The sequence below is a fragment of the Bubalus kerabau genome, chromosome 5 (genome assembly GCF_029407905.1).
Source record: "Bubalus kerabau isolate K-KA32 ecotype Philippines breed swamp buffalo chromosome 5, PCC_UOA_SB_1v2, whole genome shotgun sequence".
Classification (NCBI taxonomy): domain Eukaryota; kingdom Metazoa; phylum Chordata; class Mammalia; order Artiodactyla; family Bovidae; genus Bubalus; species Bubalus kerabau.
This window is the reverse complement of record NC_073628.1, coordinates 345,157-372,554: the sequence shown is the minus strand read 5'-3', so window position 1 is coordinate 372,554 and position 27,398 is coordinate 345,157. Positions and strand designations below refer to the sequence as shown.

The window sequence follows — 27,398 nt, the reverse complement described above, 5'->3', positions numbered from 1 at the left end:
CATGGTTTCTTGACCCGCAGACCTTCCCTTGTGGTGAGAAGTGCACAGTGACTCTGCTCTGCTCAATCTGCGCATCTCTTGTGAGATGAACAAGCGTATTCCATCAGCCTCCTTTTTATTGTGAACTACGTGTTTGTGTCATTTCCCATCCTTTTGCCCTCTAAGAAATTGATCCGTAGGAACTCCTCACCCATTAAGGACATTAGAACTGGAAATATTTCCCCACAGTTTCATATCTTCTTCTAAGTTTGATTTGGGTTTTCCTCCCCAAGCAAATACTTGATTTGCATGTGGTTGAATCTGTTGTAAGCAGCATGGAGGATTTTGTGTGATTTAGAAAGGCTTAGTTACAGTAGCGTTAGAGTAAGCCTTATCTGCGACTTGCGGCTGCTGTGGCTGGTCCTCCGACACTTGTGCAGCGTTTTCCCAACTATTCTGGTGCCACGTGGTGCCCCAGTTTCTGTGCACCTTCCGCCCAGGGGGGGCTGGGGGTACAGAGGGTGGCGCGGGCTCCAGGACGGCCCCAGAAGGGCAGGCGTCAGCAGGCCTTCCTGCCGCTCACTCCTTCCCTCTGTCCTCACGGGCGGGGCTCAGAGGCGGGGCCCTCCCAGTGGGAAGGGCCTGAGCCAGGAGGGCCAGAGTGGACCCTCTGTGCCCGGGGCTGCTGACCAGGCCCAGGGCCAGGACTGGGGCAGGGGGCCTGGGGTGTGAGCTCAGCGCTTGCTGTCACTTCTGCCCCCAGGTTGGGTGTCAGGTGGGGCCCCACCGGAAGGGAAGCGGGAGGGCACAGGGGTTGACTGTGAGCTCAGCCAGCGCTGCATCCACAGCCTCGCTCTGCACGGCCCCTGACCCACAGGAACCGGCTGGGCGCGACACTCAGGGCCTCACCCGCAGGCGGCATCCTGCTCAGCTGGGCCCTGCCTGCCTCCTGCTTCTGTCCATGAGCCCCAGCCCAGCCCCAGCACAGCAGCCGCCCTGGCCTGGCACACCCTGGCCACAGGGCCGCCCCATCCACCGCATCTCCCCGGGTGTCCGAGCCTCCTCGCCAGATGCAGGAAGGCAGCCCGCCCGCCTGGCCTGCCCCCACTCCTGGCTCCAGTTTTCTCCACACTGGGCACCAGGAAGCACTTGGGAACGTGGTCCTGATTCCCGGTTTCCTGAAGTCCTCGAGGCGAGCTGCGGGGCAGTTAGGCCGCGCATCACAACCATGGAGCTCGCTGGCCCTGGAGCCGGGCTCCGCAAGCAGACCTGCGGCGATGAGAGGCTGTGCAGCCAGCGAAGCTGCTCACTGCTGCTGGAGAGCCTGCGTGCAGCAGCAAAGACCAAATAAATGAAAACTTTTCAATTAAGAAAATAAAGATTGAGGGAGAAATTAAACAAAAAAATAAGAGCAGTTTTGATCAACACGCAGACAGTAGGGGTTGGGGAGGGCATGCTGGCCGGGACGCTGGGGACACGCCGCATGGAGATGGGGCCCCAGGAAGGGAGGTGACCCAACTGTGTTCCTCTCACAACCTCAACAAACGCAAACCCACGGAAACTGAGAGGGACAAGGCGCCCTGCCGTCCCGCGTGTCATAACCAACGTGTCCTACAGAAATGAACCAGTTCACAGAAGCCTCGACGCATGGCTGACGGGCTTGACCGAGGGGATGCGTGGAACCAGGGGCTGCCCGTGCCTCTTGAGCGTATGTGCAAGGGCCCCAGGACTGACCGCACACGAGGGGGAGCGCAGACCTCAGGAAGCACTGCCCGAGGTTTCATGAGGAACAGTTTCTGCCACTAAGTCGGGAGCCGGAAGCCCATCATGGCCTGACCCCGCAGGGGCTGCAGGGGCCGGGCATGTGTGAGGAGTGCAGACAGGCTTCTGTCCCTGGCAGCAGGAGGTCCGAGGTGGGGCAGAGTCAGGGCCAGTGATTCAGCCCGATCCGTGAATGCTGGTGCTTCGGGGACCCAGGGGCAGCCTTGACCCAGGGGGCACCTGGACGCAGCTGCGCCCTGCATCATCCTGCACATGGGCACAGAGGCCGGCCACTCGGACCTGCAGCAGAAACCCCTGCCAGGCTCCAGGCTCGGCTTGAACCCTCGGAAGCCAGGAGAGGCCTGTGGCTTGGTGGCCAGGCCAGCCGGGGACCAGGGGCAGCAGCTCCTGCTAGGTGAACCCCATGGAGTCCTGCCAGGGCTGGGGGTGAAGGGCTGTGTGCAGACACCCCGCTGCTCTCCCAGCTTCAGGCAGGAAAGGCTTAGGAGGTGGTTCTCCCAGGTGTCTCAGCCCCCGGCCCACCCATCCTAGGAAGCAGATGGACTGGGCAGAGGTGGGCACTGCCCCCACGAATCCTTCCCTGATAAGGGGCAGGGGTGGGTGGCACCCTCATCCAGCCCTGTGTATGGTCTGAAGAAACCCTGAGGGCTTCCTGGAGGAGCTGGTCCTGCCGAGCTGTGAAACAAACCTGTTTGGTTGCGAGGCACGTGCTTCATGGGCCTGTGATTGTAAGAAAGGGTTATGAAAATGTGTGTGTGCCTGTGTGATCTGATGTCTGAGGAAAAAACAACAAAAACTTCAGGACATTTCAAAAATACATGTGTAGCAAAAATGCACAGTGCCCGGGGAGGGCTCTGCTGGGTGTGTCCGGAGCCCAGAAAGCACTGACTCCTACACGGGGCCTCGCTAAGTTCTTGTTGATCGTTAACAAACAAACAAACAAACAAACAAAAAGCAACCTCATACATTTGGAAACAGCGCTAATAGTTCATGGTTCTAAGAAGACATCATAAAGAAATTAGAAATACTTCAACACGGTGCCGCTAACAGGCACAGGAGGTGGCAACCACGTGTTCCAGCAGAAATGCGAGCCTTCCTGTGATTTAAAAGAGTCACTGGAGACCCTGGAAATGGTGGGAGGCTGGGGCGACAGGAGGCTGGTGGCAGAATGGGGCAGAACCTCCGAGTGAGAGAGGAGGAGGAAGGAGGTCACAGGAGGCCTGGGAGCTGGTCCTTCCAAAGGCCTGGAGCCCATGCGCGTGTCTACCAGTGAGCAGGCAGCTCAGGGACCCCAGGGCAGGGACAGCCCCCTAGGAGCCGGGGGATGGAGGCCGCAGTCTCTTCACTGAGTGGAGAGACTGAGTGGCCAGCAGGCTGAAGCATAAGCTGCTCCCCAGACCCGGCTGAGCTCCTTGCCACCGCTGGGCAGCCTGTCCTCACTGTTGGTCTCTGCTGACTGTGGTTGGCACAGCGGGCGAGGAAGCTAGAGAGAAGACGCCCCACGCCACCTGCCGAGAGTGAGGGCAGCTCAGGGCCAAAAGAGACGTGCTGCAGCGGCTGGGAGCGCGGGACCACTGCAGCTAAGAGAGAGAGCGGGGCTTCGCCTCAGGCACCGGCCCCTCCATCCCGGCCCCCTGGCGGCTCCTCACCGACAGGACAGGATCCTGCAATCACACACCTGGACGAGCACCCCAAGTTACGGCAGCCCCCTTCCCTATAGCCCCTACGTGGGGACGAGGCGCAGGTGTGGTCCCGCCTGTCCACGGACCTGTTGGCAGCAAGCGGGTGATGGCCATGACCATCAGGGATTCTCTCTGGAGAACCGGGCGGCCTGCCAAGGCCAGTCCCCCACCTTGCACCATGTGTGTGATTTCTCCGCTGCAAGGACCAGATGCTCACAGCCGCCCCTGGGCACGGGGCCGTGTCCTCACAGGCCCAGGTCGTGGGCCCTCCCGTGCCAACAGTCACCTGCCTGCATGTGGCACGCCTTCCAGCCATGCAGCTTTTCCTCCTTACAACTTTTCTCTAACCTGCTTCTAACTACCCCGGTGACAGAATTATGGCGACAAGTGCCAATGCAACCTGAGGAATACGAGACTGCACCCTAGACCACTTTAAGCCGAGTCCTGGCAAAGAGCTGCCCGAGTGTCCTGTTTTGGAGGTAATCCTGGGCACACAGACTCCTTGTCCCTCAGTGCTGGTCATTTCCTCAAACTGCAGAACAGAAGGAAAAGAGTGTCTCCTCCCAAGTTCCGCGTCTACAGGGCCCAGCAGAGACCCGACCCTGACACCAGCAGTTCTGAGGCAGAAATGGGTCAGGCTGAGCTAGGAGCTGCAGACAAGCTTTCTATTTATAGCCTCCTTGAGGAAAGTGGTGTCTTTGCACATAGGCCTTTGGGGAAACGGGGGCTGGCAGGTCCTGTATTGGGGCACAAGAGCTGCCTCCACTTGGCCCCCGGCCCGAGATCTGGGAGCAGAGCCGGCCCCCAGCAGCCTGCCCTGGACAGAGCGTCTGCCTGCTGCTGGGGGATGGCGCTGGGGACAAAGGGGCTCCTCTCCAGGCTCCACCGGCTCCTGAGACTCAGTCACCAGGTGGCCTCCAGGCTGCTCCTCATGCTGGTGGCCAACCCCGCGCCCATCCACAAGGCGTCCCGTATTGCCTCTCGTGGACCTTCAGTTGCATGGCACCCTCCTGTGGGTTCCTCCTGCCACCCCGTGCCCAGGAACCACGACGTCCTAGGTGTCCCTCACTCCTCTGCCTTCATTAGTTGTTGTTCAGCCACTCAGTCGTGTCCGACTCTTTGCAACCCCGTGGACTGCAGCACGCCAGGCATCCCTGTCCTCCACTATCTCCTGGAATTTGCTCAGATTCATGTCCATTGAGTTGTGATGCCATCCAACCATCTCATCCTCTGTTATCCCCTTCTCCTCCTGCCCTCCATCTTTCCCAGCCTCAGGGTCTTTTCCAATGAGGCAGTTCTTCACATCAGGTGGGAAAAGTATTGCAGCTTCAGCTTCAACATCAGCCCTTCCAGTGAGTATTCAGGATTGATTTCCTTTAGGAACCACCTACTAATATGTGTCCAGACACACTAACTGTGGAAATAAAGGTTTTATTCTAAAGACCCTTCTCCTCTTAAAGTCCTTCAGGGCCCCTGAGCAGAACGAAAACCCTTGTGGTTGGAGCAGACCCCTCCTGACCGACACTGGAGGGCACCACATCTGAGGGCTGACCAGTCAGGAGGACCAGGCTGGTCTCCAGGTTCCCCATCACCCCTCCTGCCCACATCATCCTAACAGCCAGGGGCCACAGTGTCCCCTGCTCCAGTGAGACCCTGGGCACCCCTGGCCAGCACCTGCAGCAGCCCAGATCTCACGGTCTCCATTAATTCCATTACAAGTGTCCACCCACAGGTGTGCATTTGTGGATACGTGTTAGGTGTGATCTTTCTGAGGCCACGACCTCAGGAATCTCCTGGCAACGCGGAAGCAGAGAGTGAAAGGGCACAAGCTAGGAAAAAGCAAAGCAGACACTGGGGCTCAGTGGAAAGGTCAAGAGTATTTTTAACTGAGTTCTAGATGAAGAGCAGAAAGAGAGTGAAGCATCCAAAATATGTGAGGAAATAAGAGCTGAGACTTTCCCCAAACTGATGAAAGACATCAAGCTACAGATTCTAGAAGCACAACGAGCATCAAGAAGGGTAAACACAGAGAAAAACACATCCAGGCACAGTGCAGTAAGCCTGATGACTGAGAATAAAGAAGAAAGCTTGAAGCACTGAGGAAGACATGCCATCTTCAAAGGAGTGACACTGAGAAAGACAGAAAGCATGGAAACGGAAGACAGTGGAGTAACATCCGCAGAATGCTGCTGCTGCTGCTGCTAAGTCACGTCAGTTGTGTCCGACTCTTCGCGACATCATGGACTGTAGCCTACCAGGCTCCTCCATCCATGGGATTTCCCAGGCAAGAGTACTGGAGTGGGTTGCCATTGCCTTCTCCGCTCAGAATGCCAGCAGAAATAAACACCCACCTATACTTCTACACCCAGTGAGAAGGTCCCTGAAAAATAAAGAACATAAAGAAGTCTGCAGAGAAACAAAAACTGGCAGAATCCATCACCAGGAAGCCCACACCAAATGAAATACTAGAAGGTGCTCTCCAGGGAGGGAAAAAAAGTGACCCCATTTAGAAGTTCAAAATGCTAGGACTGAAGAGGGCCTGGTTTCAATCCCAGGTCAGGGAACTAAGATCCCACAAGCCACATGGTCAAGAAAGAAAGATAAGGACTCAACCAGGTGAAATCAGGTAAGTCAAAAAATAATGACAATGACATAATTTGCAGTGAATCCCACAGGCCCCCACTGTGGCCAGCACACTGCGAGGGGTCCACTGCACATACGGCGGTAACCTGCTGTACTCAGCTTTGTGGGGTATCTCAAAATCGACAAGCACAGGTGAGGAATGCGGGGGAAGGTCCTTGTAGACCTTCCTTTCCCTCCTCAGGAGTTTTACTCAGCTCTCAATTTTATCTCCTTCAGCTGGACCACTTCTTTCATTCAGTCTGCAGACAACTGGACACGCTCCTCACCAGCTCCAGTCTGCAGGTCACCCTTCTGGGCCTGGCTGTCCCCTCCATCAGGGATTTCTGTCTGCTCTGCTCAATGTTGAATCCTCAGCACCTACAACACACTCAGGCACGCAGGAGTCAAGGAATACATGTAGGTGAGACCCTGAATTATTACCATTCATTGCCTATGTTAGATGAATAGATTACACCCATAGATTACAGATTTTTTTTTAATTTACAAAATTGCCTCTTTCTTTCAAAACCACTGTCTCTATGTCTTACTCTCCAGCTCCAGTTGTCAGTGCTCTTAGAATCCTGAGATCCAGACTTTGCTCTAAGTCAGAGAACTGACCCTCTGACGGCCCGGGCCCAGCGAGGCTTCATCCTTACCCGGTCGGACCTGAGAAGCCCACCCACCACCGCCCTGCTGGTCTGAGGATCAGGTCCAGCCCACTGGGGCGTGGCTACACTCGCCCCGCCCCTCAGGTCCCGCCCCTGACACAGCCTGAGGCCCGCCCAAGGCCCCGCCCCCAGCCTGGTCCAGCGGACGCGAGGCCCCGCCCCCACCCTGCGCCCCGCCCCAGCGCCGGCCCCAAGGCAGCCCCTCGGTCGGAAGTAGGCCGTGTTCCTCCGGGTCTGCAGGCTGGAGACAGTCCGTCGTCGTGTCTAAGTCGCTCACTCCCGCAGTCTATCAGCAGATGGGCCAAAGAGACGACTGACCGGCCCGAAGTCAGTTCTTACCGACGCCGCTTTGGTCTTCCTGTGTGTGCACGCGCGCCGGGCGCCACTGAGCTTACGCAGCCCGGGGAGACGCGCGCTTGCAAGAAGGGGCGAGGGGTTCGCTGGGTAGGGCCCCCCCGCCCCCCGCAGCCGCGGGCCTAGGGGGCGGGGCCTCTCGGGGCGGGGCCAGTGAGGCGGACCCCCCCCGAGGGAGGAGCGAACGCCGGCGCGCTCGGATGACGTCATGGCGCCCGTGTGCGCCTCCGCGCGTGCGCGCTCCCTGCGGGCCCTCCTCCCGGGGCACGCTGGGAGCCCCGACGCGCGGCGCAGAGTGTGCGTCTGCGCATTGCCTCTTGGCTTGCTTGTCTCGCGTGGTCGTGGGATCCGCTCTTTGGGGTCCTGCAAGTTACACGACCGAGGGCTGGCCAGTCAGACTTTCCTTCTCAAGTTGAGTAACCCCCGACCTTATTCCCCACAGAACCGACCCCTGGGAAGGACAGACAGCCCTGGCAGAACGCACTCGCCCGGATGGCGCCCGGCCTTGTGATGGGCCTCGTGCAGCTTTTGCCCGGGGCCCGGGGAGGTGGGCGGGTAGCCCCCGTGGTGGAGAGAATGACGTAAGTGGGACAGCGCCTCGGTGGCTGTGGACTCAGGTCGTGACAGGGGCTAAAACAGTCAGGGTCAGCCTGTGAGGTTGGTTGCGGACATTGAATACGTCTGAACTGTTGTTATAGTTAAACGCTCCGGAAACAAACTCGCAGGACAGCGTGGATAGTGGAGTGCAGTTTAGTACACCAGCGGTCGGAGGCGGAGTCTCCTCTTTAGCCAGGGACCCTGACCAGCTTTTGTGAAGTGTACTGCTCCAGCCCACAGCTCCAAATTCCTTAACCCTAGCCTGGAAAGTGTTAAAGGGAGATACAGTCAGGTTACAGCCATGAGTCATAATCAGAAGGGCCAGCTGGTTATACATTGCAGCCTACACTGGTGGGGGCCATAAAGATTACAGAGCTGATTGACTACATAGGGGATTACTGCATTCTTTTCGGCGACGGGAAATCTTGGTATGGAATCTGGTGTTTATCAGTCTGGGAGTACAGTTCCGCCGTAGGCATGTTATCCCCATGGCTACCAGGCACGTAGTCCAAAGTTCACTGAAAGTGCAAGATGGAGTTTCCTTCTTTTTCCAGAGGGAGTCAGCTCAGCCTGTTCCTTTCGTGCTTCACAGTGACACACACTGTGGCCGTGACGTTAGGCTGCTTACGTGTCTATTCACATACTTAGGTCTGTTCACGTATACATACCTACTCTTTGTTGTTCAGTTCCTAAGTCGTGTCTGTCCCTTTGTGACCCGGTGGGCTGCAACACACCAGTCTTTCCTGTCCTTCACTATCTCCCAGAGTTTGCTCAAACTCATGTCAATTGAGTCAGTGATGCTATCCAACCATCTCATCCTCTGTCATCCCCTTCTCCTCCCGCCCTTAATCTTTCTCAGCATCAGGGTCTTTGCAGTGAGTTTGCTCTTTGCATCATCAAGTATTGGAGCTTCAGCTTCAGCACAGCCCTTCCAATGACTATTCAGGGTTGTTACCCTTTACTATAGATTGGTTTGATCTCCTTGCAGTCCAGGGGACTCTCAACAGTCTTCTTCAACACCACAGTTCAAAAGCATCAGTTCTTCAGTTCTCGGCCTTCTTTATGGTCCAATCCTCGCATCTGTACATGACTCCTGGAAAACCATAGCTTTGACTGTACAGACCTTTGTCAGCAAAGTGACGTCTCTGCTTTTTACTACACTGTCTAGGTTAGTCATAGCTTTCCTTCCAAGGAGCAAGCGTCCTTTAATTTTGTGGCTGCAGTCTTCGTCCGCAGTAATTTGGGAGCCCAGGGAAAGAAAATATGTCACTGTTTCCACTTTTCCCCTCTATTTGCCATGAAGTGATGGGACCGGATGCCATGATCTTAGTTTTTTGAAAGTTGAGTTTTAAGCCAGCTTTTTCACTCTCCTCTTTGACCAGCAGCAAGAGGCTCATTGGTTTCTCTTCACTTTCTGCCATTCATCTCCATATCTGAGGTTGTTGATATTTCTCCCAGCAATCTTGATTTCAGCTTGTGCTTCCTCCAGCCTGGCATTTCACATGGTGTACTCTGCATATAAGTTAAATTAACAGGGTGACAATATGCAGCCTTGCCATACTCATGTTTGGTATGTCACAGACCCTCCCATGTGTGGCCATGAAACTTTCAGCCAAGATAGAGTCTACCACAGAGCCCTTGAGTAGCTTAGCATCATTCCCCTTTGACCTCCAAGGATCCTTTCTGTTTGTGTTAGGGGAGGTCTCTCGGCTTCAAGAATGAGAAATATGTGGTTTAGGCAGGGCCCAGCCTCCTCCCAGAAGGCAATGGCACCCCACTCCAGTACTCTTGCCTAGAAAATCCCATGGACGGAGGAGCCTGGTAGGCTGCAGTCCATGGGGTCGCTAGAGTCGGACACGACTGAGCGACTTCACTTTTCACTTTTCACTTTCATGCATTGGAGAAGGAAATGGCAACCCACTCCAGTGTTCTTACCTGGAGAATCTCAGGGACGGGAAGCCTGGTGGGCTGCCGTCTACGGGGTTGCACAGAGTCGGACATGACTAAAGCGATGTAGCAGATAGCAGAAAGGGAATGAATCTCCAATTGCTTTACCCTGGGGGCGGAAGGGGGCATCTGCCTTCTTGCCTTGGTCAGAAGTCTGAAATGGGCCTTAGGGGGTTAAAATCAAGGTATCCACAGGCGGATTCTTTCCAGAAGGTCCAGGGGAGAACTTTGGGCTTGGCCTTTTCCAGCTCCTAGAGAATGCCTTTCTCCATCCTCAAGGCAGGGCAACTCCAGCCTCTACTTCCGTTGTCAGTCTTCCTCTCTGATTTTGGCTTCCCTGCTTCTGTTTTATGGATCTTTATGATTACCTGGCCTGTCCAAGTAGTCCAGGACAGTCTCCCCATCTCAGGGTTCTTAACTTGGTTGCATCTGCAGAGACCCCTTTGTCGTCTAAGATAACTTGCAGCTTTGGGGATTAGGGCATGACCATCTCTGGGGGCTGTTGTTCTGCCTACTGTTCCTTATCTCTCATTTTTACTTGTAAAATGGAGCGCATGCACAGATGTCAGGTCGTTTTCTTCTGGAGGATGAGTGCTTAGGTTTTCCATTCCCTCAGCTGCCATACTCGACCCTGATAAAAGCAGAACCCCAGCCGCCTGCCCTCCCCGCCCCCCGCGTGTCCCCCCATCCCCCGTGTGTGCCCCCCCGTGTGTCCCCCATCCCCCGTGTGTGCCCCCCGTGTGTCCCCCATCCCCCGTGTGTGCCCCCCATGTGTCCCCACTTTAATGTGTCGCCCCAGGTACCCCATATGCATTCCAGCACATGTGAGTAATAAACACACCCCCCTGAAGCTTTCTAACGATCTTTGCTGAAGGCTCCTGTGCAATCACAAGGGTGGGTCAGGTCATGACACTCGTTATGGTTAGGCCGAGAGGGGAGTGAAACAGGTGTGTTATGATGCTTTTAACGTTTTTCTGATAGACATTTAGATTGTTTCCAGGTTTGGACAGTTGCAAAATGCTGTAGACATTTTGAACATGTCTCCTTGGCTCATGCGTGAATATTCCTCTTGATTGATACACAGAAATGGAGGGTGTGTAGTGTTTACATAAGCCAAACTCCACATTTGTTACCTGAAAAACTGGGTTTGCTTCATGGTGGATCTTGAGCCAAAAGACATAAACAAGCCAAAGATTGGGAGAAGAAAGGATTATTATTCAGAGCAAGTAAGGAGAACACCGGTGACCTTTCCCAAAGTACTGTCTCCCGCCAGAGCCCGAGGCTTGTGTGATTGAAGTCAGGAGGGTCAGGAGGAGGTCATCTCCACCCCTTCAGTCCAGTAGGTCTGGCGGCTGAGACTTCAGGCTCATCCTCACCAGTGAAACAGAACCGAGAGTCTACAGCTGGTGAACCACCCTGGCTGTGGTTACTTCTCTCGCCTGATGGCAGTGTTTGTTTCTGCGTTCCTTTTTTCCCGTAAGACCAATTACTAAGACCTCTTCAAGACCCAGTATCCTGCCCAGGCTTAGATCAAAGAATGGCTTTGGTCAAAATGGCTTCTCGTCCGTCAGGAAAGCCATGCCTGTTTCTCTTTCCCGGGATACCCTACCATGTCTGTGTGTGTGCGTGCGTGCACACACACACACACACCCCTACCATGCCTGCTCACACACACACGCCACCTACCGTGTGTGCTCACGCACACACACACGCATTTCACATGCATTTCATCAGCCAGGACAAAAAACATCTTTTCCCTTCTGGCAGCAAAAAGAAGTGTTTCAGGTATCTGATTTCCGTGCTCTGGGAAACGCCCACGTCTGCCTGCCGGTGGGAGGAGGCAGACGAAGCCTCCGTCGCCCGTTTCCGGGGGTGGTCGCGGCTCTCCCCGCCTGCGCCCGCCTGCTCCCCACGCGGCGGCCTGCCCCGGTGCTGGGCGACGAAGTGGAAAGTCAGGGACGGCAGGTTCTACCCGGGAGCTCAGCGGAAAGCGGCGCAGCCTAGCTCGGGGGCACAGGCTCGGCGCGCGTCTCAGAAAGACCCCGGGCCAGGCGGGGAGGGCTGGGGTCCCGCCGTGGGGTTTCCGGCGGGCGAGGGCGGTTCAGCGCCGGCCTCCGGGCAGGTCGGCCCCGTCGCCGTCAGGCCCCGCCCCCAGGGCCCCGCCCTGGCCGTGACCCTAACTCCCGCCTGGCGGAAGACGCGGCTCGGCCCTCAGGTCTGCGGCGGCTGGAGGTGAGATCCGCGGTCCGGGGACGAGCGGGGCGCCGCGGCATTTTGGGGTCCTCCAGCCACTGACCGCGGGCTGCTGACTCCCGGGCCCGAGAAAAGGCGGGGGCCGGGGGGATCGGGAGTCCTCTTCCTAGGGTGGCCCCGGCCCGCCCCTGCGCTCACCCCAGACCCCCGGACACATGCGGGGCCTCCGGCGGGCGTGGAGGGCGGCGGCGGCCCTGGGTGGCCCCCGCTCTCTGCCGCCCCCCGCGCCCCGCAGAGGTAACCGCGCTGCGCCGGGGGGGGAGGCTGGGCCGTACCCGAGGCGGAAGGGACGCAGGCGTGTGTCCGGCGCGGTCTTGCGCAGCAGCTTTAAAGTCGCCGCGCTTTTAAGCGTTAATTCGGGGCCGTTATTGAGATCCTGGGCCGTGACTCAGGGCTACGAGCAGCCCAGCTTGTGGGAGTCCTGATTCCCAGGGAGGCCGTGGGTGGGACGCGTGCTTGTTCTGCCCAGATCGGGCAGGCTCACCGGGGGCTTGTGACGAGGCTGTACACACAGCGTCTTTGGGGATGTTTATACTTTCTCGTGGATTTTCAAAGGGATGGGTATCCGTTGGAAGCTACGAAGCCCCGGCGTCAACGGAGGGATACTCAGAAGCCGGGTCAGGGCTGGGGCGTCTCAGCTGCTGGTATCTGCCTCCTACAAGGGAGAGGCGAGTGCCCTCCTGTCAGGCTGGGAGCCAGGGAGCTTCAGGGCGAGAGCGCAGGTGGGGAGTAGTGTTGGTCCGTGGGGCCTGGGACCGCCTGCTGGCCCCCTTCCTGGATGACAGGACTCTGAGTCAGGATTTGGCTGGCCACACCCTGGCCTGGGGAGTGGGGTGGCGGGGGCGGGGTGGATCTAGTTTTGCTTTGGGCAGTGAGCTGGGTGGCCTCTCCAGGGATGGCCTGTCCCCATGAGGACGTGTGAAGTGGCCGGTTACCCGTGCCCTGGCCTCAGTTTCTTAGCACGGACACACACGAGTGAGACATTGTTCTCAGGAACCTGGGGTCCCAGCAAGCAGGAATCTCACATGGGCCTGGGTCACCCTGTTTCCGGAGACCAGGGAAGGCATGGCTTCCAGGCGCGGGTCTTCACTGAACGGTTGCTCTTTGTATGAAACCCACTCCCTGCCCTGAACCTGGGCAGTCCCCCAGCTCCTGGCTCCCCGAGGGCTCCTCTCCTGCGGCCCCGCCTTCTGGGCCACAGGCAGCAGCAGCAGCTCTGCGCGGCACTGCTGCGGTCTCAGGGCCTGTGCCCTCCTATCCCAGACCTGCTGGCCAGAGGCCTCCCTCCTCTCAGCCTCCTTGGTGAGCTGCTTCTCGGGGGCAGGTCCCCGGGCTGAGTCAGAGCGGGGCGGAGGACATGCCCTGTACCGATGACAAGCTCCCAGGGGGGATCGTGTAAGCAGGCACCCCAGGTTGCTGCTCAAGAGCGCACCATCGAGTGCAGGTCACTGGGCCTGGGGTCCCCACCCCACCTGCTGCTTCCTGTCCAGGGCCCTTGAAGCTGGTGCCCCTGAGGAGCTGCTGGTGACCACAGGCACCTGCCCCCCATGCAGCTGCTTCGGGGCAGGGAGGGCCCAGGTGCATCCTGGGGGTCGGCTCCAGCCCCTGTGCCCCCAGCTGAGTCTCCAGGCTTTCTGGCCCACAGGCCCCCTCCTCTCCACCCGCCCTCGCTCAGGCAGGGGAGAGGCAGAACTTTGGGTGGCTGGCACGGGTTTCCACTTCCTCCTGGGCAGGCGGTGCCCAGGAGGCTACGAATAGGGGCTGGGGGATGAGAGCTGCCTTTGCTCCCGCGGCGGCACCCCTGAGCTCTGCGGCCTGTGGTGTCTGTACCAGGGAACCCCCTCCCACTCCTGATCCTGGCAGTGAGGTGGATAGAGGTGCTGAAGCAGGGAAACGCGGCAGGCAGGAGCCTCTCCTGGGGTGTCTGGGGCCCTGTGGGGTGCTCCCCGCCAGTGGCTCTGGCCCGTCAGACCTTGAGAGCTTGGCTGAAATGTTTTCCTTCTTCCCCTGCCTCTGCCAGGAAACCCTTCACTGCACACCATGAAGCTGGACATCCAGTGTGAGCAGCTGAGCGACGCCCGCTGGACGGAGCTGCTGCCTCTGATCCAGCAGTACGAGGTGGTCAGGTAGGACCGCTGTGCCCCCTGACCTGGGGGCCACCCCCCCGGGGGTGAGCTGTGCTCCCAGGTCACGTCACTTAGAGAAGGTCGAGGTGACAGTCACTCAGTCGTGTCCAACTCTTTGCGACCCCATGGACTACAGCCCACCCCAATCCTCCGTCCATGGGCTTTTCAGGCAAGAAAACTGGAGTGGGTTGCCTTTCCCTTCTCCAGGGGATCTTCCTGACCCAGGGATCGAACTTGGGTCTCCCTTATTGTAGGCAGACTCTTTACTGTCTGAGCCACCAGGGAAGCCCTTACACTTGTAGACGCTTGATATAAACCTTGCATGGTTTTCTGCGGCGTGAAGTATTACTCTTTTTGTACTTTTCCAGCCATTTGAAGGTAAACTCATTCTGGCTGGGCCTGCAGGTAGAGCGTCCCCTTCCCCTGGGCACGAAATTGCTGCAGCCCGCTCATGGGGGCAGTCTGCCCCCTGCCCTGGCCAGGCTGTGGTCGAATCTGAGCCCCGACTAGCCCTCTAACCCACAAGTCCTTCCGGGCTCACAAGCAAGAGACAAGAGCCTATCTGCTTCACATTTTCCTTTTGGGTTTATTTGAAGTAGTCTTAGGTTTACGGAAGAGTCACAAAAACGAGGCAGGGTCTCCTGTGCCCCGTCACCTGGGGTGCTGGTCAAGGTGAGGCGCCCGACATGGCCTGGACTCAACGTCACCAGCTTTTCCGAGAGCGTTGTGCAGGCCCCCACGGCCCCTCCCGTCTGTGATGGCCTCTCTGTCCCCCTTGTCCTTGGCTGCCTGACAGTGGGGTCTGCTCTCTGGGGCTCTGGTGAAAGTCCCTCTGACACCTTCCCGTGGTTGAGTCACACGTCTTTGGGAAGACAACAGAATGACATTGTGTCCTGCCTGGCATGCTCTACCGTGGAGACATCGTCCCAGGGGTGCCACATGCTCTCCCCCGGTGGTCACCTTGGCTGCTGATGAGGGGGTGTTGCCGGTTCTCAGGGTGAGACACCTTCAGACTCTGCTAACATTTTGCTTCTGCTCAGAGCTTTGCCCACCCATCTTTGCATCTGTTGGTGGGTCTTGCCAGATAGCATTACGAGGACTTTGTCCAGCTGGGAGTGTAATTTCTGCCTGCCTTCCACGTTTATTGATTGTCTTTTCCGGGCGAGAGCTGGCGCCCCTCCCATCTGGGTCCACTCAATTGCTTACTTGGTTGCGTGGCTGTGGTGCTGGGTTGCGCTCTGGCGCATCCCGCGCTGGCCTCCCTGGGACCTGCAGCGGGCCTGTGCCCTCGAGCTGCTCCGTCTGGGTCTGGTTTCTCTCCTGGAAGTGGACAGGCGCCGTACCCGCTGCCTGTGCCCCGTGGAAGGTGTGGGGGCACACGTCCCTACACGTGCCGTTATCTTAACAGTTTCACGAGCTGATCCGGTCACTTCTTTCTCTTTCATTGTAAGATGTGCCGTGACCTGCGTTGTTCACTTCTTGGCCCAAGTGAAAGGTTGTTGCTGAGCCGTGAAAGACGCCGGGATTCTTGGCCTCCGCAGGAGAGGAATTCAATCCAGGGCCAGTGACAAGGCTTGATCGCTCAGAGCTTTTGTGTGATAAAGTTTTATTAAAGCATAAAGGAGATAGAGACAGCTTCTGACACAGACATCAGAAGGGGGCAGAAAGAGTGCCCCCCTGCTAGTCTGTAGCTGGATGTTACATAGCTACTAGCAGTCTGCTACTTAGAGAAAGGGCTTCCCTCGTGGCTCAGCTGGTAAAGAATACACCTGTAATGCGGAGACCTGGGTTTGATCCCTGGCTTGGGAAGATCCCCTGGAGAAGGGAAGGGCTACCCACTCCAGTATCCTGGCCTGAAGAATTCCACGGACTGTAAAGTCCATGGGGTTGCAAAGAGTCAGACATAACTGAGTGGTTGTGCCCTCCAAGAGTCTATTTCCCAGTCGTGTGTAAGTTCTGGCAGCTCAGTGGTGGGGTTAATGGCGACCTCCTCCAAGAGGGCTTATGCCACACCCAAGTCTGCTGCATGCAGAGCCCCGGTCCGTGTGGCAGTCCACTGCTCACCTGTACCTCCAGTGAACTAAATGGACTGGATTGGGTGAATTTAACTCAGATGACCATCATATCTACTACTGTGGGCAGGAATCACTTATAAGAAATGGAGTACCCATCACAGTCAACAGGAGAGTCCAAAATGCAGTACTTGGATGCAGTCTCAAAAATGACAGAATGATCCCTGTTCGTTTCCAAGGCAAACCATTCAATATCATGGTAATCCAAGTCTATGCCCCGACCAGTAATGCTGAAGAAGCCAAAGTTGAACGTGTCTATGAAGACCTACAAGACCTTTTAGAACTAACACCCAAAGAGATGTCCTTTTCATTATAGGGGACTGGAATGCAAAATTAGGAAGTCAAGAAACACCTGGAGTAACAGGCAAATTTGGCCTTGGAGTACAGAATGAAGCAGGGCAAAGGCTAATAGAGTTTTTCCAAGAGAACACACTGGTCATAGCAAACACTCTCTTCCAACAACACAAGAGAATACTCTACATATGGACATCACCAAATGGTTAACATCGAAATCAGATTGATTATATTCTTTGCAGCCAAAGATGGAGAAACTCTATACAGTCAGCAAAAACAAGACCGGGAACTGACTGTGCCTCAGATTATGAACTCCTTATTGCCAAATTCAGACTTAAATTGAAGAAAGGGAAAACCACTAGACCATACAGGTATGACCGAAATCAAATCCCTTATGATTATACAGTGGAAGTGAGAAATAGATTTAAGGGACTAGATCTGATAGAGTGCCTGATGAACTATGGATTGAGGTTTGTGACATTGTACAGGAGACAGGGATTAAGACCATTCCCATGGAAAAGAAATGCAAAAAAGCAAAATGGCTGTCTGAGGAGGCCTTACTGTGAAAAGAAGAGAAGCAAAAAGCAAAGGAGAAAAGGAAAGATATACCCATTTGAATGCAGAGTTCCAAAGAATAGCAAGAAGAGATAAGAAAGCCTTCCTCAGTGATCTGTGCAAAGAAATAGAGGAACACAATAGAATGGGAAAGACTAGAGGTCTCTTCAAGAAAATTAGACATACCAAGGGAACATTTCATGCAGAGATAGGCTCGATAAAGGACAGAAATGGTATGGACCTAACAGAAGCAGAAGATATTAAGAAGAAGTGGCAAGAATACACAGAAGAACTATACAAAAAAGATCTTCATGACCCAGATAACCATGATGGTGTGATCACTCACCTAGAGCCAGACATCCTGGAATGTGAAGTCAAGTGGGCCTTAGGAAGCATCACTACGAACAAAGCTAGTGGAGGTGATGGAATTCCAGTTGAGCTATTCCAAATCCTGAAAGTTGATGCTGTGAAAGTGCTGCACTCAATATGCCAGCAAATTTGGAAAACTCAGCAGTGGCCACAGGACTGGAAAAGGTCAGTTTTCATTCCAATCCCAAAGAAAGGCAATGCCAAAGAATGCTCAAACTACTGCACAATTGCACTCATCTCACACGCTAGTAAAGTAATGCTCAAAATTCTCCAAGCCAGGCTTCAGCAATACGTGAACAGTGAACTTCCAGATGTTCAAGCTGGTTTTAGAAAAGGCAGAGGAACCAGAGATCAAATTGCCAACATCTGCTGGATCATCGAAAAAGCAAGAGAGTTGCAGAAAAAACATCTACTTCTGCTTTATTGACTACGCCAAAGCCTTTGACCATGTGGATCACAATAAACTGTGGAAAATTCTTCAAGAGATGGGAATACCAGACCACCTTACCTGCCTCTTGAGAAACCTATATGCAGGTCAGGAAGCAACAGTTAGAACTGGATATGGAACAACAGACTGGTTCCAAATAGGAAAAGGAGTACGTCAAGGCTGTATATTGTCACCCTGCTTATTTAACTTATATACAGAGTACATCATGAGAAACGCTGGGCTGGAGGAAGCACAAGCTGGAATCAAGATTACCAGGAGAAACATCAATAACTTCAGATATGCAGATGACGCCACCCTTAGGCCAGAAAGTGAAGAAGAGCTTCTTGATGAAAGAGTGAAAAAGTTGGCTTAAACCTCAACATTCAGAAAACTAAGATCATGGCATCCTGTCCCACCACTTCATGAAAAATAGATGGGGAAACAGTGAGAAGAGTGGCAGGTTTTATTTTTCTGGGCTCCAAAATCACTGCAGATGGTAACTGCAGCCATGAAATTAAAAGACGCTTACTCCTTGGAGGGAAAGTTATGACCAACCTAGATAGTATATTAAAAACCAAAGACATTACTTTACCAACAAAGGTCCATCTCGTCAAGGCTGTGGTTTTTCCAGTAGTCGTGTAAGGATGTGATAGTTGGACTATAAAGAAAGCTGAGCACCGAATAATTGATGCTTTTGAACTGTTGGATGATGTTGGAGAAGACTCTTGAGAGTCCCTTGGATAGCAAGGAAATCCAACCAGTCCATCCTAAAGGAAATCCTTCCTGAATATTCATTGGAAGGACTGATGTTGAAGCTGAAACTGCAATACTTTGGCCACCTGATGTGAAGAGCTGACTCACTGGAAAAGACCTTGATGCTGGGAAAGATTGAGGGTGGGAAGAGAAGGGGATGACAGAGGATGAGATGGTTGGATGGCATCAGCAACTCAATGGACATGAGTTTGGGTCAACTCCAGGAGTTGGTGATGGACACGGAGGCCTCGTGTGCTGCAGTTCATGGGGTTGCAAAGAGTCGGACATGACTGAGTGACTGAACTGAGCTGAATTAGAGAAAGGAGATGTCCCAAAACTCAGAGACTGGCACCAGGCCCCTCACCCACAACATGCATTTTGAGATAACATTGGCACCTGGTGAGTCATCCTGAGCCATAAAACAATTGACAGAAGTCTTGAGGAAAGGCAGGTTTCCAAGTAAAGACATTGTGTCATTAACATAGTGTAAGAGAACACTTGAATGAGTAAAACATACTGGTTAGTCAAGTGGGTTCTTAGGCAGAACCGACTTGAAGACCGAGTCTAGGGTGAATACACAGTTCATTAACATAGCTTGAGAAAAGCATTTGCGTGAGAAAAATGCATTGGTTATCTCAAGATTGAGAAAAGTTCTGCTGGAACCAGGTGTTGTCATGGCAACGCAGAGTTTTATAAGAACCCTTTTGTAAATTTGTGTAGAGAAGGAAAAAAAACCTAACACTTGTAGTTTGTTTCCTCTGCCGCTTAAGAGAGAGAGAGAAAGTGTCTGACCCTTGCAGCCTGCTTCCGGTTTGGCGCCCGTGGCCTTCTTGCCCGGTGCCCTGTCACGGGACGCTTCCCGGCTGCCGCGTGCAGTGACGGTGTGTCTGCCCGCAGGCTGGACGACTGCGGCCTCACGGAGGTGCGCTGCAAGGACATCGGGTCCGCGCTGCAGGCCAACGCGTCCCTGACGGAGCTCAGCCTGCGCACCAACGAGCTTGGCGATGGCGGCGTGCTCCTGGTGCTCCAGGGCCTGCAGAGCCCCACCTGCAAGATCCAGAAGCTCAGGTGCGGCGCTCGGGTGGGCTGGCCCTGGGCCCCGAGTCTCCCACAGCCTAGGTGGCTTGTCTTCGGGGGGGGTTGGCTGGCTCTCAGGCCCCCTGACGGCCCGTGTCTCCAGCCTCCAGAACTGCTGCCTGACGGAGGCTGGCTGCGGAGTCCTGCCGGGCGTGCTGCGCTCCCTGCCCACCCTGCGGGAGCTGCACCTCAGCGACAACCCGCTGGGGGATGCCGGCCTGCGGCTGCTCTGTGAGGGGCTCCTGGACCCCCAGTGCCGCCTGGAGAAGCTGCAGTGAGTGTGCCTGCCCGGGGCCCTGCGTGGCCTCAACCACCCCGGGCACCCCCAGCCCTGTTCTCACCCATCCTCTGCGTTGTGCGGAGTGTCTGCCCTGGGCAAGTCCCCTCCCAGCTCATCGCCTGCGGGGAGCTTTGAGGCGGCCCTGTGGCCCTGGGGAGGCTAGATGGGGTCAGTGTTGGCTGGAGGAGGCTGAGCCCGAAAGGCCCAGCTGGGCCAGGTCTCTACCAGGGAGACGGCCCCTGGCCCCTGTGCTGTCCCACCTGGGAGCCCGACAGCCTCTGCTGTCTTCTTCACCGGGGCGGGGGGAAACGAGACCGGGACAGGTGCCCTCCAGGCCAGGCTCAGGGCTGACCATCACCTGCCCCCAGGCTGGAGTACTGCAACCTAACAGCCGCCAGCTGCGAGCCCCTGGCCGCGGTGCTCAGGGCCACGCAGGACCTGAAGGAGCTCGTGGTGAGCAACAATGACATCGGCGAGGCCGGAGTCCAGGCGCTGTGCCGGGGCCTGGCGGAGTCCGCTTGCCAGCTGGAGACTCTCAAGTAAGCTGCGGTTGGGAGTGGGGCGGGGCAGGGGGCAGGGGCGAGCATGGGGTTGGGGGCTCCCGAGCTCCTGGCACCTCTCGTGCCCCCAGATTGGAGAACTGCGGCCTCATGGCGGCCAACTGCAAAGACCTGTGTGGGATCGTGGCCTCCCAGGCCTCGCTGAAGGACCTGGACCTGGGCAGCAACCGGCTGGGCGACGCGGGCCTCGCGGAGCTATGCCCCGGGCTGCTGAGCCCCAGCTCCCAGCTCAGGACCCTGTGGTGAGTCTGCCGCCGGGTGGGGCGGGCCGACGGGCACCCGAGCGTGTCAGGGTCTCTGTGTTGACGGGGACCCCACCCCACAGGCTCTGGGAGTGTGACCTCACCGTCAGCGGCTGCAGAGACCTCTGCCGCATCCTCCAGGCCAAGGAGTCCCTGAAGGAGCTGAGTCTGGCGGGCAACAGCCTGGGGGACGAGGGCGCCCAGCTGCTGTGCGAGAGCCTGCTGCAGCCCGGCTGCCAGCTGGAGTCCCTGTGGTGAGGGGGCCGCAGGGCGCGTGGGGGCTGGAGGCCCCGGGTGCTCGGGGATGAACTTTGGGGATATGGGGGGCGCCAGTGCTGGGGCCCTGGAGGACCGGCCAGGAGGGCACCGTGGCCGCCTGAGGCAGGGCGCACGCGGGGCTAGTGCTTGGGTCCCTGGGGGCCTCCCAGGGCCCCGCAGAAGTGTGGGCCGAGGTGACTGCAGCCCCTGCCGCCCTCAGGGTGAAGTCCTGCGGGTTTACGGCCGCCTGCTGCCAGCACTTCGGCTCCGTGCTGACCCAGAACAAGCATCTCTTGGAGCTGCAGCTGAGCAGCAACCCGCTGGGCGACGCGGGCGTCCACGTGCTATGCCAGGCCCTGGGCCAGCCGGGCACTGTGCTGCGGGTGCTCTGGTGAGCTGCTGGGGGGTATGTCCACCGGGGCTGACAGAGCGGACGGCCAGGACCTAGACCCCCTGGCACCCCACTGTCTGGTGGCCACCTGGGGGTGCGCCCTCCACCTGACCGCAGCTCCACCCTCTGCCCAGGGTGGGCGACTGTGAGCTGACGAACAGCAGCTGTGGCAGCCTGGCCGCACTCCTGCTGGCCAGCCCCAGCCTGCGGGAGCTGGACCTGAGCAACAACGGCCTGGGCGACCCCGGCGTCCTGCAGCTGCTGGGCAGCCTGGAGCAGCCCGCCTGCAGCCTGGAGCAGCTGGTGTGAGTGGCCACGGGGCGGGGGTGGTGGGATGTAGGTGGGCAGGGGCAGGCAGGTGAGGTGTGGAGCCGGGGTGGGGGGCTCGGCTCTTCTCACGCCCTCCCCGCCCCGCTTCCCCCCTGCAGCCTGTACGACATCTACTGGACCGAGGCGGTGGACGAGCGCCTGCGGGCTGTGGAGGAGAGCAAGCCTGGCCTGCGGATCATCTCCTGAGCCCCGTCCTCCATGGGGCTTTAACTGAGAAAAGGTCAAGTCAGCTCATTTCTGGCGGAGAATCTTAGGCACTTTATTAAAATTCCTTTTTGGCAGCAGGCGTCTTTGTCCATACTTGTCCCCACGAGGTGCTGGTGTAGAGGGAGTGAGGTTTTCACGAGCGCCTGTAGTGGCTTGAAGCTGGTCGGGGTCCGGGCCAGGAGTGTGCCCGGCAGGCTCCTCCACAGGGGTCTGGCCTGAGCTCCCAGGTGCTGGCAGGACCCCTGCAACCCACCCAGGCCTTCCTCCAGTTTGTGAGAAGAGCGTCCCAGCTGCACTGAGGGGCACCGGAAGGGGGCCCTGCCTCACCTCAGCCGGCAGCGCCCCCCGCTGCCCGTGTGGGAGCTGCTCCCGGGGCCTGGCTCCCGCTGGTGGCCAGCTCCTGAGTGCTCTCCGGGTAGAGGCTGGAGCCCTGTGGACAGAAGCGCAGGGTCCACGCCATCGAGCTGGCCTCGGTTGTGCTGTGGGGGAGCCCACAGGGGTGACCTGCCCTGAGCAGTGCAAACAAGGTGCAGACACGGCAGCTTCCAGAGGGTCTGAAGCCTGTGCAGTTAAGTCCCGCCTTTGCTACAAAGCCCTTCAAGGTGCCGTCCCCCAGAAGGAACAGGCTCCACAGAGAAACGGGTGGTCCCAGTCTAGGTGGGAGATGCTCAAGGGGGGCTCCTGGAGATGGCAGAGGTAGGGAGGTGGACTGGGACCAGAGTGACCATGAACCTGGGGGTGCCAGGTGGACAGGACGCTTTGTGCTCCTCTAACGGTGGGAAGGCATCAGCCCTGAGCTCGGATGAAAGCTGACACCAAGGCCCTGTGTCTCCTCCCAAAGTGAGGAAGCCCACCGAAGCCAGAGGCTGAGAAACAGCTCAATTAGCTCAATGCTCGAGCGCAGGGGTGGGCACAGGTGTGAGGTCGATCCTCCACTCTAGGTTTGAAATTCTCCCAAAAAGTAGTTACAGCCCCCCCCCCCCAAAAAAAACCCAAGGAAATGAGAGCTTTGAAGCGGTGGTGCTCCAAGAGCCGGGCCTGCCCCGCCCCTGGGAATGTCGGGGTGTCCTTGCTTCTGCTCATCTGTGGGTATGAAGCTTGAGGCAGTGCACCCACCTCTGGGGGGCAGTGGGGGGGGGCAGCACCACCCACATCCCACCGGAGTCTGCCAGGACTTGTGTCCAGGGGTGAAGGGTGGGGCGGGGCAGCACAGGGAAGGACGGCTGAGGGGCAGCGAGGAGACATGGAACGGCAGGCCTCCACCATGGCTTTTATTTGCTGTTTGCTCATGGAGGTGACCTCAACTCTGGGCCACAGAGGCCCTCATGACCTACTCTCGTGACGGTGGGGACCAGGCCTCAGAGTCTCTGCCTCCAGCACCGTCCACGCACCCTCCAGGTTAGAGGGTCAGATGGAAGATCCCGAGGAAGGGGATGTGCCCTTCCTCAGCCTCTTCAGGGTGTCCCTGGACGACTATCCTTCACACAGGCCGCCAGGGGGTCGTGGGGGACCGGCGGGGCCCAGGGAGCAGGCGGGCACCATGATGCCACTGCTCTGGCCAGGCCATCTGGGTGCCGAAGTGCAGGGTTGTGGAGACCCCAGGCTGACTGCACAGAGGGGCAGGGGCTCTGGCTTCACAGGGACTGGCAGGCCAGGGGGAGCCCTGGAGCCCGGAGCACGCGCTCAAGCACACACACACACCACGCACACGAGGAGCCCAGCGCCACCGCGCACACAGGAGAAAAGGGAAATGGGACCTTGAGGGCTGAGGCTGCTGGAAGGTTCATGGCGAGATCACCAAGGACCGAGGGCCCAGGCGTCAGTGTGGGGCCGGCACCCCTTCTCTGTCGGCCTCCTCGGGCCCCGAGGCATCATCAGGCCCGGGTGTGCGCCCATCCACGCTGCCGTCGGCCCTGCCCTGGTCGTCCCTGCTCTGCTGCTTCTGCCGCCGTGTCTCCTTGTACCTCAGGGTGATGTCCCTGCGGGTAGCGGGGGTGCGTCACCACAGGCCGGCCCGCTGTGGGGTCCCTGGATCCCGCCTCGCAGAGGAGCTCAGGGCCTGGGGCGGCAGGCAGGACACCCGGGGCCGCGGCGCTCACCGCAGGAAGAAGCGCCAGACAGTCCAGGTGAGGGCGAGCACGGAGCCGAGCGTCCAGCACTGGGCGATGTAGAAGGGCAGGGACAGCGTTAGTGTGTGCGGGTCGTACTTCACCACGATCAGCAGCTCCGTGACAGTGATGGCCGCCACCAGCCAGGCCTGCTGGCCCAGCTTCTTGTGCAGCTTCCTGCGGAGGGAGGTGGGGCTGCGCGGAGGCCCAGGAAGGCCCCGCCCCGCCGCCCCAGCCCCGCCCCCAGGCCCCGCCCCGCCCTCACCCACCCCAGGCCCCGCCCCCGCCCCGCCCTCACCCACCCCCAGGCCCCGCCCCCGCCGCCCCGCGGCCCTTACGGGTCGTCCATGAAGTCATAGATCTCCCGCATGGCCACGCCGCCCACGTTGACGAAGAAGACGAGCCGCAGGAGGACCAGGTAGTGCTCGGGGGGCAGCCACAGCACGAACTTCAAGTAGAAGGTGTTCAGCTCTGCCAACAGAAACTGGGGGCAGAGGAGGGTGGCTGGGAGCCCGGGCTGGGGTGCGCGGGAAGCCCAGCCTCGCCGGCCTTACCACCAGGATGATGCCGCACACGGCCAGCCAGCGGCGCAGGCTGGAGGCCGGCTTCCACTCGAAGCGGACCCAGCTGTAGGGCGTGAACTGGAACACGATCCTCTTCATCTTGCCCCTGGAACCAGCGCCCATCAGCTAGGGCAGCGCGCTCGGGGCATGCCCACCTCCCCAGCCCCCCAGGCCTTTTCCTGGACAGTTTCTTTACTTCTTCACAGAGGGAGGCAGCCGGGGAGGGTGACCCCAGAAGGGCTGGCAGGGAAGACAAGGAGTTTGGTGGCCAGGATGGGCTGATGTCCTGGTCGCCGTAAGAGCAATGCCCAGGGTCACACCCCAGGTGGAGTTCACAGGAGGCAACATCCTTGTCCACAGCCCCTCCCCACAGGGCCTCCAGCCCCCACACCAGGGCCCAGGCCCGCCATATCAGCAGCTCTAGAGACGTACTTGTAGGTTGGAATGTTCCAGAGGCCCTGCCACTTGTATGTCTTCAGGGACAACCACTCGAGGGTCTTCATGCCACAGTAGATGCCCAGCCCATTGCAGACGAGCACGTCCATGATCCACTGGGGGTGGGAGCCAGGTGGGAGGTGGCGGCGCCATGGGCCCCCAGCACCGAAGGCCCTGTCAGAGGGGACCGGGAGCTGCCCTCCTCCCCCAATGGTCTGGCCGGTGGGGATGGAGGCACGGGCTTGTGGTGGGGGCGGGGGCACCTACATGGTCCCACCAGCACTCGCTGAAGTTGGGTAGCTGGTGCTCCAGGCTGTACTCCAGGAACTCGAACATCACGCTCACGATCGTGCACATCCACCAGTCGCGGATCATCAGGGTCTGTGGCCGAGGCCAGGGCGTCAGCTCTCCGCGGTGGGACCCTCAGGGACAGCCCGCCCCTCCCCGCCCCACAGTCCTCAGGGACACACAGGCAGGGGGGCAGCTTCCACTCCAGCTGCCCCGATTCCAGACGCTGAGGCAACTCTCAGGTGTGCCCCAACCTAGGGGTGCGAGCAGTTAGCTACGGGCTTATCCCACCCAGGGACCGGAGGCCTCCGTGGGTTGGTCTCCTTTGCTCTCTGCTGGCCACTGCAATGCCTAGGACACATGAGGTCAGGTTGGGGCCCCAAGCCCAGCAGCCTGCCCATCCAGCACTGTGGGTCCTGCTCACCTCATGGCTGGAAAACAGCCCAGAGCTCAGGGTGGGCCTGAAACCAGGTGACCTGTCCAACAAGGAGGTACCCACCTTCAAGTACCAGCCGATGAAGTGTGCAGGCACAAAGCCGTCCAGCTTGTCCTGTGGGGCAGATGCAGGCCTCGAGCTTGGTCCCCCAGTGCGCGCTGGGAGGGGACCCTGCCAGCACCAGAGGGCACCCTCACACGTGAGCCGCTCAGCCCCGGGGCCCCCACCCCATCCGGTCTGCAGAATGACTCAGGTTCCAGAAACACCCACGACTGGGGCAGCACCCAAGAGCCTGTCCAATAATCCGCCAGCTTCATGCCCAGGACGTGGTACAGGCTTGCCGGAGGAGCCCCCATAGCGTGAGGACCGTCAGGTGACCGCTCCCAGGCACTCACCCAGACGTTGTGGAAGGGATCGGTCTTGTTGTCTGCATCGTAGATGAGGCAGTTTCCCCCGTAGTCCCTCTCTGGCAGCGGGACCCCCAACCTGGGGTCCACGTACTTCAGAAACTGGCGGCCGTCCTGGACGGTCTGCAAGGCCAGTGCCCGCGTCAGCAGGGCGGGTTTGCAGTGTCCAGACCGGTGCCCACCAACCAGGAGGGGAAGCACCTGTCTCAGTGTGGCCCCACGTGGGGCGGGCAGAACGGGGGCGTCTCAGGTCCGAGGGCGTCCCCATGCCCCCATGGAGAGGCCCAGATGGCCAATCCCCCTCTCCTACCCTGGAGAGGCCCGGATTGCCGCTCCCTCCCCTGCCCCAGGCTGCTCGGGCCGGGCCGCACACAGAGGGACGGCATCGCGGGGTGTGCTTCTTCACACAGCGCCTAGGCAGCCTCTCCTGACACGAAGGCGCCAGCGTCAGCCAAACATGCCTCTAGACCCAGCACAGAGACTTTGGGTGTCACCCCCAGGAGGGGAGGACCCCCAGCAAGAGAGCCCTGTTCGTCCCTCTACCCCCTCTGGCCACCAGCTGGGGCCCCAGACACCTGTCATGAGGACCCCGAGTACCGGCCAAGGGGCACACAGGGAGGAGGTTCCAGGTGGGGTGACGAGATGTGGTCTGTGGTGTGCGGACAGACGGCACCCAGACCTGCATCTTGTCACACGACCGAGGTGATGCCACGAACAACTGAAATGTCCCCACACGTGCTCTGGGGCCAGGAAGCAGGGCAGCACCTGTCAGCACTGCGTCCCAAGTCAGGATGGCCCCGGACTCGGGTGCCAGGCCAGCGGGACTCGGGGCCCTGGACGCTCACGCCTCAGGTGTGAGCGTACAAGTGTAACCAGTCTGTCTCAGGGCATCCAAGGAAGTCAGCTGCCGCCCAGCCTCGGGCTCATCAACCAAACCCAGAGGCCAGACCAGGAGCCTCCACTCAAGCGAAGGCCAAGGAGGCCGACTGACTCCTGGACCCTCTGGGACAGGGCAGCAGCCGGGCAGAAATCTGCACACAAAGGCCAGGACCCACATGGCTCCATGCTGCTGACCGACAGGGCCCAGATCTCGGTTCCTAAGACCATTCTAAAGAAACCAGGCTCCCTGGAGAAATGGTTGACTCCAGGGCTGGGCCAAGGGGCCCCAAGATGGGCCTGGGTGCGGTATCTTCCAGCACCAAAAGGAGGGAGGTGCTCAGAAACATGACACAAAACACCGAGATCCCACAAAGATCGGGCTTGTGAGCGCTCCCGGCAGCCAAAACCGGAACAATTTGAACCGAACAAATACCGACTTATAACCCCGAGGATAACG

General features: G+C 58.2%; 2 protein-coding genes across 12 annotated transcripts in view; one reads left to right on the top strand and one right to left on the bottom strand.

The window, feature by feature from the left end:
• The first annotated feature begins 7,036 nt into the window (after positions 1-7,036).
• RNH1 (ribonuclease/angiogenin inhibitor 1) lies at positions 7,037-21,902 on the top strand. 5 transcript variants are annotated; one of them, XM_055580418.1, is made up of 10 exons: positions 7,037-7,060; positions 13,905-14,010; positions 19,378-19,548; positions 19,661-19,831; positions 20,206-20,376; positions 20,469-20,639; positions 20,723-20,893; positions 21,118-21,288; positions 21,423-21,593; positions 21,717-21,902. In XM_055580418.1, the coding sequence occupies exons 2-10, from the start codon at positions 13,925-13,927 to the stop codon at positions 21,802-21,804; spliced, it is 1,371 nt and encodes a 456-aa protein (XP_055436393.1). In that variant the 5' UTR covers positions 7,037-7,060; positions 13,905-13,924; the 3' UTR covers positions 21,805-21,902. The 5 variants fall into 5 exon arrangements, with proteins under 5 accessions (XP_055436393.1, XP_055436389.1, XP_055436391.1 ...); XM_055580414.1 differs by lacking the exon at positions 7,037-7,060 and adding an exon at positions 7,276-7,498; XM_055580416.1 differs by lacking the exon at positions 7,037-7,060 and adding an exon at positions 11,609-11,863.
• PTDSS2 (phosphatidylserine synthase 2) overlaps positions 21,853-27,398 on the bottom strand; it is a 26,691-nt gene continuing 21,145 nt past the window's right edge. For 4 of the 7 annotated variants that reach the window (XM_055580422.1, XM_055580419.1, XM_055580421.1 and 1 more), the window contains 8 exons: positions 26,051-26,185; positions 25,719-25,769; positions 25,199-25,312; positions 24,929-25,047; positions 24,488-24,602; positions 24,272-24,417; positions 23,925-24,110; positions 23,076-23,804 (listed from right to left, as the gene is read on the bottom strand). In XM_055580422.1, coding sequence (XP_055436397.1) covers positions 23,645-23,804; positions 23,925-24,110; positions 24,272-24,417; positions 24,488-24,602; positions 24,929-25,047; positions 25,199-25,306 — 834 coding nt within the window. In that variant the 5' untranslated portion in view covers positions 25,307-25,312; positions 25,719-25,769; positions 26,051-26,185 and the 3' untranslated portion in view covers positions 23,076-23,644. The other 3 variants (XR_008714486.1, XR_008714487.1, XM_055580420.1) reach the window with 3 other exon arrangements.